This window comes from Panicum virgatum, chromosome 4N (assembly GCF_016808335.1).
Source record: "Panicum virgatum strain AP13 chromosome 4N, P.virgatum_v5, whole genome shotgun sequence".
NCBI lineage: Eukaryota > Viridiplantae > Streptophyta > Magnoliopsida > Poales > Poaceae > Panicum > Panicum virgatum.
Genome location: NC_053148.1, coordinates 5,961,664 through 5,975,114, shown reverse-complemented (window position 1 = coordinate 5,975,114; position 13,451 = coordinate 5,961,664). Strand labels below are relative to the sequence as shown.

The 13,451-nt window shown below is 53.6% G+C and overlaps 1 protein-coding gene and 1 pseudogene across 1 annotated transcript; one reads left to right on the top strand and one right to left on the bottom strand.

The window, feature by feature from the left end:
• Positions 1–914: 914 nt before the first annotated feature.
• Positions 915–3,086, top strand: LOC120669047 (annotated as a pseudogene).
• A 9,611-nt stretch (positions 3,087–12,697) lies between these two features.
• LOC120669046 (probable protein phosphatase 2C 36) lies at positions 12,698–13,451 on the bottom strand. Its single transcript, XM_039948872.1, has 2 exons — positions 13,079–13,451; positions 12,698–12,994 (listed from the first exon to the last, which is right to left on the bottom strand). Exons 1-2 carry the CDS (start codon positions 13,418–13,420, stop codon positions 12,698–12,700), a joined length of 639 nt encoding a protein of 212 aa, XP_039804806.1. The 5' UTR covers positions 13,421–13,451.

Below are 13,451 nucleotides of genomic sequence, written 5' to 3'. Positions count from 1 at the left end.
TTTACAATGATTATAAGTTTATAATCAAAAGTGATATAATATATGATAAATAAATGGTCAAAGTGTTGTTTAGAAGACCGTGTCATGTTCCACCATGTCTTATAAACGGGGAAGGAGGGAGTATATATGAGAGAGAGAGAGGATCTATACCCGTTAAACATGTGTTCATTGTTCAACCTTTTCGAACCACACATTAGCAATAGCGAGTTGCCATGATTCTTGGGTCCGTCCAAAAACGTCGGATAAAAAGCTTCATCTAACACTGTCGACGAAACGGTTACACGCCTGGTCCCTCGTGCTCCGCAGTCCCGATCGGCAGAATGATGTGCGATTTCGTTCGGCGGAGCAGCACGTGCCACGTGGAAACAGACATCGGGCTAGAGGCTCGAGTGCCGAACCAGCCGATGATGCGGAAAACCGCCTGAAGCTAACTGGAGGGCCCCGTTCGTTTCAAAAAAAAAAAAGAACGAAAAAAAAGAAAAGGAAAGAAAGGGAAAGGAAAAAAAAGTGACCTCGCCGTCGTGGGGCCCACGATCACGCACCACGGCACCAGCCATGGTGACCTCGCCGTCGCATGCCTCGTCGATCCGCTCGAACGCAGCGCATCGGCGGGCTCCGTCGCCACCGCGGCGACGCTGCTCGCCTCACGCAGGGGTGGGTCCAGCACGTGGGTAACCTGCCACCCTGGTGCCGACCTGGCGCTCGACACGGACCCACATGACACCAGCTGGAGCGCTCGGCCGGCCGCCGCGAGACTGGCTCCGGCGGCGGCCCCGCATGTCAGCGAAAGGTGCCGCGCCGCCACCGACCTACCATCCCCTTCAAATTCTCCCCCGACCTCTAGCGCGGCGCCCAAACGTGACCGCCCCGCAACGAGCACCTACCTGCTCGGCTCTCGCCTCCCTCCCCTCCCCTCCTCCCCACCCCGTCCTCCGCTCGAAGCAGCCGCCCCCGGTCGAGAACCCGAGAGAGCCCCCACGCGCTCGCCGCCTCCCGGAGAGAAGACGACCGCGGGCGCCGCGCGGGGATGGAGCTCTTCCCGGACGGGATCCACGTGCGGCTCCGCAGCCGCGTGCACGGCACGTACCTCCACGCCGACGAGGACGGGGTGGGGTCTCCCTGCGCCCGCGCGGCGGCGGCGGGGAGGTCCCGAGCGCCGCCGGGGTGTAGCGCGTGCACCGGGTCCTGCGCGACGGCATCCACTACGTCCTCCTCCACGGCGCTGCCTACGGCCTCTACCTCGCGCTCTCGACCGACGAGGTCGCCCCGCCCCCGCAGGGCTTCGTCGGCAGCCGCGTCGTCCAGCGCGGCTTCGACCACCCGGAGCTGGACGCCGTCATGTGGAGGCCCGTCCCGGTCGCGGACGGCGGCGGCTACGTCCTCCTGCGCCCAGGGGCGGAGACGGGGGGCGGCGGCGGACAGGGGCCTGGCCCGTCCCCAATATTAGAAATTTAAATTTTGATTAAGTTTTTATATAAATTTATATGATTGACAACGACACTAATTAAATTTAATTACTCTACAGTATCAATGGAAAAATACATAAGTTAAATATAATTACCTGCAGATCACAAGTGATCATGATAATTTTCTTGGATTTGTTTAGTTCAGTTTGTATTCCTTTTCTGATTTACCTTGTTTAGAGTGGCTGAAAACTCTTATATTTGTGATTAATTATAGGGAAAAAAATAAAAGGGAAAAATAGAAACAATTGAGAAAAAATAGAGCACTACAAAAAATCTATTGATCCATGACGATTGAATTTTGTGACAGATCACAAAATCTGTTCACGGCAACCTCCGCGCCAACGGCAGGTTCTGCTTCTGGAACAACTCCGGCGTCATCCTCGACTACTACTTCGGCACCCGGAGCACGATGAGGCATTGGAGAGTCGAGGTCGTCCCGCCCAGGCCTCAGGGTGCGCCAGACCTCCCGCACCCAACACGGGTGAGTTCGCCGTCCTTCCTCTCTCTCCTAGCTAGCTAGTCCCTCGAGCGTTGATTTGGGCGGAGTGGGATTCGTGGAACCAATCGATGCCGTGAACGGGTTACTGTCTGCTGGGAACACCAATCCCGGATGTTTCTGTCTTGTCGCGTCGATTCTCACAACTACTGCTGAATCTGATTGTTGCGTTTGTTCATGCCAAATCCTGCATTTGCTGAAGCAGTTAATTACTGGATTAGTGGATTCTTCCTGTGATCGAATTCGTTGCACTTTTTTTTTGCCATGATTACCTCTTCTGCAAGTACAAAGTTCTAGCTCCGAAGCCCACGAGCAGCTCCTCTGCAATACTTGGTACGCTTTAGGGAGCAGTTAGATGATCAAATTAATCCTGTTCGCCTCCCGATTCCCCAAAGTTTTTCTCCATTGTAGATTATGCTTGCTTTATGAAAAGTTCTGTCGTGTGTTATCTGCATTGAGTAAGACGTTCTGAAAGCACTTGATTCTTAGTTGGTAATCTGCTGTTGTTCTCGACTGCCATATGCGAGTCAACAGTAGAATTTGACGTGTACTTGGGAAATCTGAGCAATCTTTCATTGTCGTCGGTCTTGGATAGTTGGATCGTTCTTTCCAGATCACAATGAGTGCCGCTTATCTTGGTCTGAACATTTACTTCTCATTATAGTGTTTATTCAGACTAGCTTGCTTGTTCATTCAGTCACCGGTGTTGTCTAGCTGTTTGGCTTTCCTAAATACAATTCCATTGCAACAGAAACCAGGACGCCGCACTGGCTTCCTGTTCCTGCAGCACGCTGAGCCTGAGGCGGATCGGCGGCGGGTAATCAGGCACCTGCGTTCGGACGAGCCGCTGAACTTCGGCGAACCCAATGTGCGCTTCTTTTCTTTCTACGGCCGCTCCGTGTACAACCTGAGGACCCAGATGGGGATCCGTGCGAACCAAGGGAACGTCTTCGTCACCAGAATGTGCGTGCAGGGCGGCTTGTATGGGAGGCTGACCCCTCTGGTCAACGACCTGCCTCACAGCGACGAGCTCATGAACATCGTCTTCTTTTTTTTAGGGGTAACATCGTCATCTATACCGCTGGGACACCAGGTGAGGACTTCGGAGTTTTTTCAATAGTTCGTGTAGCACTTGTTAGCTTGTCGCCGTTTCAGGTGGTGAGGTATTTAAAGTTTTCAAGTGGTCTTGTGATGATGTTGAAACGATCAGTAGTGATGTTTTAAAGTAAACAAGTTTTCAACATAGGTCGAAGCTCACAGTTTTCACAGTAATTCTTTAGTATAGTAGCAAATATATTCAGAGTACTTCTGCACTTTTATAAATGATTGCTATATGTAGTAGTATGTCCTCATCTTGGGTTTTTATTTTACTCAAGCGTGCAGATTTGATCTTGAGAAAATTGTTTACTTTCTTTGATTTGGACTAATCAGAAACATGCTTTAGAATTTAAATAAGCAGAAGCACTTGAATGGAAACAATCTCAGGTCTAGTATTGAGAGTGCCTTGTGGGCTTTAGCAATCCTTTGACAGATCCTAAATTCAGTTTATTAGCATGATCCTGAGTTAAGAAATTCAGTGGAGCCAAACTGCCAATAGTCTGATCTTCACTCCAGAAAATTCAGTTGTTGCACTTGTTAGCCAATAATTTTGATCTTGTAACTGATTGTTTGCTCTCCTTCGTTATTCATCAAAGCTCAAATCATTAGTTCTACTTGTCAGCCAATAATTTTGATCTTGTAACTGATCGTTTGCTCTCTTTCGTTATTCACAAAAATGAACTCATTCTTTTACTTATTCCGTTGCGATTTCAGATGCTGAGGCGTTAGTGTACCCAGATGTTGATGCACAAGGACCATAGAGGAATACGGGAGCAGAACTTCTGACAACAACTTCACAATTCATCCCTTCAGAAATCAGAAGTCTGAATACTTCGGCTACAGTGTCTTGAGAATCAGCTTGTCTTCTTTTTGTTCAGATGGCTTCAGAAAACTCAGCAACTCTACTCTTTCTATTAGTTAGGTTCTACTTGCCCCGCTGATCCGATGGGTTTGAATTGGCCTTTCAGTTTCATTCAGAACTTTCAAACTGGTGAAGGCATTATATTTTTTTTTTCTCGAATACGCAGGAGAGCTGCGCATTTTTGTATTAAGAAGGAAAATAGTTTCAAATTACATCAACGCGCGGTCGTGTGAAACACGCCGGCCCCAAATACCGAACACTATATTACAGAAAAGAGCGACCGGGGACTACAGTAAGACCGAAAGGCTACTCCTCGCAAAAGAGACAACCTAAGTTTGTAGCGCCCGCGGCAATCCAATTGTCTCCCTCGAACTTGATCAAGCGACAAACCATGAGAGTTTGCTGGTTATCGTTGCGGAAGGTGCGAGCATTACGCCCCTTCCACAGCTGCCAGGAGATCAAAGCGAACAAGGAGTCGAACCCCTTCCGCTTTTGCATCGGGAGTTGTCTGCGGAGATGTGCCCACCACTCGGAGATGGACATGCCGGCTTGTGGAGTGATGTTCTGCAAGCTAAGTCTGCGCAGAAATTCCCACCAAACCTGACGGGAGAAAGAGCAGCGGAACAGAAGGTGGTCGCAGGTCTCCTCGTCCTGGTCGCACAGCCTGCAGGTGGCATCCGCTTGAAGGCCATGACGGAAACGGCGTTCAGCCGTCCACAACCTGCCCAAGAAGGCCAACCAAAGAAAGAATTTCACTTTGAGGGGGGCCCAGGCTTTCCAAATGAGTTTGTGCCCGGGGAGTGAGGAGGACCCGAGCTGAAGGGCCTTGTACACAGAGCGCGCAGAGTATGTGCCTGAGGCAGTCCACCTCCAGACAAATGTGTCCGCGACATCTGGCCGCAAGGTGATGCGTTCCAGGCGATCCCAGAGTAAGTTGTACTCCTGCAGAGCCGGCTCGGTCATGGTTCCAGTGATGTCCTGAATCCAGCGACGGTTGGCGATGGCCTGTGCCACCGTCCTAGCATTTCTAGGTCTGGTTCGAACAAGTTTCAGTAGGTTGGGGGCCAAGCAGACGAAGGAAGCTCCATCTAACCAGCTGTCAGACCAGAAACGGATGGATTCACCGTTCCCAAGCACAGCAAGGACTGAGGCTCTGAAGAAAGCTTGTACTTCCGCAGAGACTGGGATGTCTAGCTCTGACCAAGCACGCTCGTGGTCGGTTCTCTGTAACCAGAGCCAGCGAGTCTGAAGCGCCGTGTTGGCAAGGCGAAAATCAAGCACTCCCAGTCCTCCCGCCGAGACAGAGCGGCAGACGATAGGCCAAGCAACCATGGATTTCCCTCTGGCCGATTGATCCCCGCCGGCCCAGAGAAAGTTACGGCGGATGGCGTCGATCTCCTCGATTGCCCATGCTGGCAAGAAGTTCGCCATGATCAAATAGATAGGGACCGCCGAAGCCACGGACTTGACGATGATGAGACGACCGCTTTTGTTCATCAGAGTGCCATGCCAAGGTGTAAGCTTAGAAGCCACCTTCTCGATGACCGGCCGGATAGCCGATTTGGGTAGGGACTTGACAGACAGCGGCGCCCCCAAGTACTTTGTTGGAAAGTGCTGGATTTGGCATGGCAGTTCGCACTGCAGCTCGGTGAAGCAGGTTGCCTCGCCGAAGATTGGCGTGATCGAGCACTTGAGCAAGTTGGCATGCAAGCCGGAAGCCTTGCCAAAGATGTCGAGCAGCCTGGCGATGGCCCGTCCCTCTCACGCCGTAGGTGTGGCAAATAGTATCACGTCATCTGCATAGAAGCTGCAGGAATGCTTGATTGCCTCGGTGCCACACGGCTGCAGAATGTTTTCAGCTAGAGCTTTCCGAAAGAGTCGGTCGAGGACGTCCATGGCGATGATGAACAACATGGGGGATAAGGGTCCCCCTGCCGCACACCACGGCAGTGCTGGATTGGTTGTCCGGGAGAACCATTCAGTAGAACCTTGGAGGAGGCAGTGGAGAGTAAAGTGGCAATCCAGGAGCACCAACAGTTACTGAACCCTCGGGCTTGAAGGACCTCAAGGAGGAATGGCCAGGACAACGTATCGAAAGCTTTGGAAATGTCCAACTTTACCAGTGCTTTCGGTATCTTCTTCCTTCGTAGCATGACTGAGGCTCGTTGCACATATTTGAAATTGTCCAATATGGAACGGCCTCGGATAAAAGCGCTTTGATTGTCCCCAACCAGCCGAGGCAGCGAGGCTGACAACCGATTTGCTAGTAGTTTGGAGAGAAGTTTGGCGAAGCTGTGAACAAGAGTGATGGGCCTGTAATCTCTTGCTTCCTTCGGCACAGGGATCTTCGGGAGGAGAACTAGCAAGGCATTGTTTAGACAACGAAAGCTTGAACGTGCCGAGGAGTGAAAGGAGTTGACAGCCCACATGATGTCGCTACGGATGATTGGCCAGGCGGTTTGGTAGAAGGCGCCAGTAAACCCGTCTGGACCGGGCGCTCTGTCGGAAGGCATGTCCCTGACTGCCGCCCAAACCTCCTCCTCTGAGAAAGGTGCATCAAGACCAGATAGGTCCAGCGCGGGCAAGTTTAGGGTGTCGAGGTTGATGGAGGCCTCCCTGATCTCCTCCCTGCCCATGATGCTCGAGAAGTACTTATGTAGGACATCAGCTTTCTCATCATGAGAAAAAGCAATCTCGTCACCATTCCTAAGGTTGACGATGAATTTCCGCCTGTGCCGATCCCGAGCTTTCAGATGGAAATACCTGGTGTTTGCGTCGCCCTCACGTAGTTCTCGAACCCTGGCTCTTTGACGCGCGATGGTGCGTTCCAGGGAAGCCAGACCAAGACATTGCTGCTTGAGCTCCTTGCGCAGATCGGCTTCCAGCTCCGACAACTGGCGGCGATCCTGCTCTTGCTCCAACCGGAGTATCACCTCCCTGGCGACAAGCAGTTGGGTTTTTATGTGCCCGACTTGCTTGGCTGACCAGCTTTGGAGTTCCCGGGCCGTGCGCCGGAAAAATTCATCGAGCCGCCGGAACGGGTCATGAACGGTGTCCGGGCATTTCCATCCACGGGAGACTGCCTCCATGAACCCGTCGAATTTTGGCCAAAAGATTTCAAAATGAAATCTTGGTTTCCTCGTGAATGCAGCGTTCGTTTGCAGCAACAGGGGAGAGTGATCGGAACACTCGGAGGCCAGAGCTTGAAGGAAGCAGGAAGAGAAACGCTCCTCCCAGTCAAGCGAAACAACCGCGCGGTCGAGCTTGACCAGCGTGGGATGGAGACGATCATTACTCCAGGTGTAAGATCGTACATGCAGGTGGAGATCTTGCAACTCCAGCTGGTTAATGGTCCGTCGGAAGAGCCGCATGTTCCTGCGGTTAACTCTGGCGTTGTTCTTGTCAGCTTCAGAGAGGATCAAGTTGAAATCACCTACAACGGCCCACTGCCCAGCGCAGGCACCGCGGATAGCTTGCAGCTCCTCCATGAACAGCTGTTTTTCGTTGTCGGTCTGTGGTCCGTAGACCGAGGTCAACCACCACGGGTCCTCATCACCCGGAGTTTGCACACGCACTGTCAGCGAGAAACAGCCAACGTGTACGTCGGAGATGGAGGCGGCTCCCTGGCGAGCGGCAATTAGAATTCCACCTCGAGTATCGGAAGCGGGGAGATAAGCGAAGTCCGTGAACTGGACTCCCAGCAACCGTAGCATGAAAGCGTTGGTTACAACATCAAGCTTCGTCTCCTGGAGACAAACGATAGAAGCCCGGCAGTCCTCTACCAACAACCTCGTATCGTCGCAACGGGCACGAGAGTTTAACCCGCGGACGTTCCAGGACAAAATGTTTAGATTATCCATGGACGATCACAACCGGGAGCTAGGGCAAGGATCTAGGCGGGGATGCTTGCCGATCCGCGCGTCGACGTTGTCCTCCTCGAAGGGCATATCTCCTTGATGGCCTCGGCATGAGAACGCGTCAAGCCGCTCTGGTAGACGTTGCTGTAGGCACGTCTGGCGCTGTCACAGACAGGAGCATTGTCCGCCAGGAGCTCGAAGCGGCGCATCAGGATCACTTCTCCACGTTTGGCCGCCGGCACCTTTGCAAGAGCAGTGCTCGCAAGCCTGGAGCTTCGCTTGGGCTTGTCAGTAGCTGGCGGCGCCGGAGTCCGCTGGCGCGACGGTTTAGGAGCCAGCGGCGTAGAGACTTGGCGCAGCACGCTAGCGGTAAAGCGCTCGAGCTCCGCGCTGGCCGCAGCATCCGCAACAGTCGGCTGCACAGAAGTGGAGGGGCAAGCAGCGTCCGCCGCGTCCTCGTCGGAGAGGAGCACGGGGGCAGCTGGTGCCCCCGCTTCCGGAGGGGTCACCGTGGGCAGCGTCATCCCCATGGCCACCTGCGTCGCACATGTGTCGGCATCCGGGGCGAGCGGGGAGGCTGGCGGCACGTGAACCACCACGACCGGCTCGTAGGAGGGCGATGCAGTCGTGTCCCGGTCCGCCTGTGTCGCCAAACCCGTGTGCCCCCCGAAGCAGATGTCCGGTGCGAGAAGCATCGGGTCGGTCGCCGTCGCCCCCGGATCGACAGCAGTTGCCAGGAAGCAGACAACCGCTGGATCGGCGTAGGGGTCCACCACTGGTGCGCCTGCCCCCTCGTCGGGAGTAGGACAGGGCACGGCAGGGGGAGGTGTCGCCTCCGGAGTGGTCGTTGGTGGTAGTGCGGCTCCAACGGCACCTTCCTTTTCAGAAAAGTGCCTTCCCGTCTGCCAGGCAGGGCTCAGGTCAGCACCCTGGCCCAAAGCAGACGAAGTCGGCAGAATCCCAAGAAGTGGGGCCACGGCCGCATCTCCGAATTGACTGGAGGTCGCCGTGGCGGCGGTCTCGCCGGCCGCAGCTGTTATACAGGCGACCGGCGCCGGAGCAGCTGGCATGCCGGAACCAACCAGCCGACTGGGCGCCGACGCCGCCACATGGGTGTCGCCAGCGACCCCAAGCGAGGCGGCGCCGTCCGAGCAGTAACCACCGCGGCGGAGAATGACCCCGCTGAACGCGTCATCTGCCACGCCGCGACGGACCGCGAAGCCCTGTAGCAGAGGCCCGGAACCGTACGACTCGCCGTAGTCACGATCAGGATCTCCATCGTGCCCGCTGTCGCCATTGGAGAAGAGCGGAGATGGAGAGGTTGACGACGAACGAGGGGTGAAGTCGGCGGTGCTCCTGATGTGGATGAGGACCTCGTAGGCCAAGGTCTTCTTCCGGCGCAGGTACCTTGGCAGGTTGCCGAAAGTCAGTTGGAGCCCCGGATCAGCATGGTCGATAGGCGGTTCCGGCTCCGCGATGTGTAGAGGTCTGGACGTGGGTATGGAGAGAGGATCGGATGTCCAGGCAGTGAGCTTGAACGACGCACGGTCCGTCTTGGACGCAGTCGCAGCATCGATCTTCTCCACCCAGCACGACGGGGCGAGCAGCTTGCTCGCGGTGTCGAGGCTCCAGGCGTGAGGCGGGACACCCTCGAGCTCGACCTGTACCCGAATCTGAAGGATGGTCGACGAAGCATGTGCCAGGCGCGTCCATGGCCGGAAAACCATCATGGTTCCCCCAACCGGTGTCCGACCGGCGGCGAGCAGACGGTCGCGCACAGCCTGGCACCCACAGAGGATGATGAAGTTCTCTGGGTAGAACGGCCGAACCAAGCAGCCGATCTCCACGTCGGTGGAGCACCGGACGGCAGCAGAGAACGCCTCCAGGGAGACGGTCTGAGAGGCGTTGCCAGCCAGGGCCACGACGGCGAAGCGGAGACGGTCCTCCTCAGCCGCCATGTCATCGGAGAAGTCGATGTAGCATGCTTCCCCGCGGCATCGCCCTTCCGGCGGAGCAGAGGGGACCGCCACGTCGAAGGACACGGGGGACGGCTGCGGCGAGGGGGACTGCCCCCGAGAGATTGGTGGCGGGAGTGTTGGTTCGGAGCCCGCGCCGCGCGGGGTGCCAGGGCTGCGCGACCGCCGGCGCGTGCGCACTAAGCGCCGCGCGGAGCTGGAGGGGACAACCCCGGCAGCAGAGCTGCCGGTCGGGAAGGATCGCGGCCGCTTGCAATCCCGAGCAAGGTGCCGGAACCCATGGCAACGAAGGCACCGTGTCGGCAACCTGCACGTGGCCACGCGGTGGTCGTAGGACAGGCAGTTGAGGCACCTGCCATCGAGCTCCGTAGGTAGCCGACGACGGGGCGTGGGAGGCGAGTGGCGACGGCTCGCCGCCGCAGCGGCCTGGTCGCCGTCGACCCGAGGGAGCACCTCTCGCCATCCGTCGGCGTCCGGAGGCGAGAACCTGCGCCGGCGAGCCGGCTGCCCCGCAGGCTCGACCCGTTTCCCGAGCCGCTGGTGGATGGGGATGCGCGGGGCGGACGCCCGCCGGCCGCGGCTGGCCGCTGGCCCAGCAGGAGGCTGGCAACCGCACTGACCTCGAGGCACCCGCCTCGGAGGCGCGCCGCGGTGGGGCAGGCCGATCAGCAGCTCGGTGGTTCTCTTCCCACGGCGATGCGACCGCCGCTTGGGGACGGCCGTGCCGGCCCGGGGCGCCGGCGCCCTCTCCATCACGACAGCGGGGCGAACCTGGCGGTCCAGGCGAGCCGGGACCGGGGAGGGGGGCCGACGAACGGCGTCGAGGTAGGGCGTTGGTGAGATGTCTGGCGAGACGGAGTAGGAGATGGGGCTGGCGTCCGCCCAGCGGTTCGCCTTGGAGCGGCCGGCGGACGCAGCCCCAGGGTAGAACGGCGCCGCCGTCGGGGAGAGAGGAGTGGTGAACGATTTTGCAAAGTAACGTTAGTTGTAGTTACCATATTTTCATCTCTTGTCGGTTATAACAAGAATAGATGTTGCTGGTTTTGCTTGTACGGTTGTACCTTGCTTCTGATGCATGAAAAAATAGAGTCGACGCCTGTTAAATTTAGCTTTTAGTTCAAGCCATGGTTAATTTGTGTGTCGAAGCTCCACACCGAACTTCCCTGTCTCTGTTTCTCGATATGTCCAGCAAAGGAATGGCTCTTTCTTTGTCTGCGAGCCGCTTGGTCTGGTGCCTCTGAACCTGCTTGTTTCTGCTCGTTTTCTGTTCTCGGATTTTTTTTTTTGTCAGAGTTATACTAGTCTGTCTGATGCTCAGCTCAGTCTCTGCTTCCATTTCCAAGGCTGTTTAGAGGAAATAGTAGTGCTCTTTAGTTTTTACAGCACAGCCCAAAGTGGCCCTAAATTTTTTTAGAGGAAAGAGTTTTTCCCCTGTTTCATTCAAAAGAAAGAAACAAGTTGGATACATGAAGTTCAGGGCGTATTCTAGGCGCGCCCGCAAAGTGACCCTAATTTCTATCCATCCCAGGCCAAAGCCGCGGCCCAGCAAAAGACAGGTCGCGTCTCCCTCCGTCGTACATGCGAAGCGTGCCCAGACGGGCGGACGAGCTGGGCTGGTTGTAGCTTAAAAAATAGACGATTTAACCCAGCATAATATAAAGGCATCCCTAGTACAAATATACATGTATACTTCATATATGGTTGATATTTTTCCCGGGAATACCTATGCAATTATGCATCACTATAGTTCCGCCCCATGAATGCTAATCGAACATGTCAACTAAACACTAATTTGTTTATACATAAGCAGCAGGCTCACGTGCCGCTCCAAGAGCACCCCACGGCCACGTTCCTCCTTGTGGGGCACCTTATGGAAAGGGTTTGTACTGGATGATTAAAAAACAAGACGATGACAGTAATATCGTCATGGAAATGCCTGCGAACCCCCCTGACGACCTTCTTGAGGTCCGAGTAACGCATTTCATATTTCCGCACTGCTCCCCACTGAATAAAACAACACCAAGTATCAAGTATGGCAGTCATCAATTGGAAAAACCAAAATGATACTATATCCAAGTGAACAAAATTTACTATGCTCATTACGATGTACAGTTACAAAGCCATATCAGATTGTCAGCAGTGTTGCTGTTACTTTATAGCATGTACAACAGAAGCTGAAGGCCTGCCTTCCTTAAAGCGTAGCCTGTGTGCCACACATTGGGTTTAGGGTCTGGAGAAGGGAATTTACCTTCAATTATTGTTAAGTTTACTTTTTGTCAGCTTTACCCATAGCATATATATTCAGCAATATAATTTGTATGGCGATAGCAGCAAATGCAGGCATGAGTCATTAAGATTCAGTGTGCTAAACAAAATCACTGCAGTAAGTAATAAATCCCTAGAGCTTGAAAAAATAATACATGATTGGTGTTTCTTCCATGTAAGAAACAGCATTTCTCTATTTGCATGGACCTAGAATAGTTCATCAGTACGCATTGCATCACTAGACAATAAATATCACAAACTGAATGAAGTTGTTAACGATAATTTCAGACACCCCCAGTTTCCACTATTGTTGATGATGGGATAAAGGTTCACCGATTTTATAAGACTGCCACCAGAAGATAAGGAAATAAAAAGTGACAATGTTCATTGACCAAGAAATAGGGGAAACCCAACAGTATCTCCTGCATCTAGTCCAAGCAATAAGATGCTGGTCTGGTAGTTTCAAAAACTAACAACTACCAGCTACTCATTTTTTCTTAATGCAAAGAAAAACCCGTAATGCATTAGGTTTCCTTATTGTTACAATGTGTCCGAGGCATAAAGAGTTAATGCACGTATTTTATGGTTATTGTTCTGGCAGAAACATTTCGCCGATCGCCGATTGATTGATTGATTTTAGATTATATCAGGGCAGACAGCAGCTGAATGCCCGAAAACTAAGAAGCATCACATAAACAAGCTGGATGCAATGAAGAATGAACAGGCAAGTGGAAGCTTACACGTTGATGTTTTTGAACAATCTCAACGGCTTCCTGGTTACTCAAGAATTCCCACAAACCATCTGACGCAAATATGACGAATTGGTCACTTGGTTGAATACAATGAGATACAATAGATGGGTTAGCACTCAATAAAGGTTTGGTGAATGGTGTATGAAGCCTAAACTTTGCAGGGATTGGTTCCTTGTTATATTGCGCGTATTTCAAGTACGCGTCACCTATTGATCTCGACACCTGCATCATCAATCACTGCGTAAGCACTGAATATATACAATTCAAGTATTGCAACACAAAATTAAACATTAAGATAAGACCGGCCTGTATGATGCCTCTCACTCTCCAGACATTATTCTTAAGTAAAACAATATGCGGATCATCAGGATGTTCAGCAATGAGCTCCTGCCTGATACCCTCATCGCTGACATTGTGCTCCCTGCATAGTTGCTCTGCGACAAGCTCCCCATTGGGGCTGACTTTCCCAAGAACAGCTCTGGAGTCCCCAAGGTTGGTGATGAAGAGAGTCCTCTGGTGAATGATACCAACAAGGCAGCATGGTCCCACGGTAGCGAGGCTTGGCCTGGTTTCCCATTGGTCTGAAACGAGTGAGATGAATCCTTGCTCTGTGGCCAGGAATGCCTTCCTGATGGCATCAGGTGTCATGCCTTGCGGGCCATATGCAGCCTCTACACAG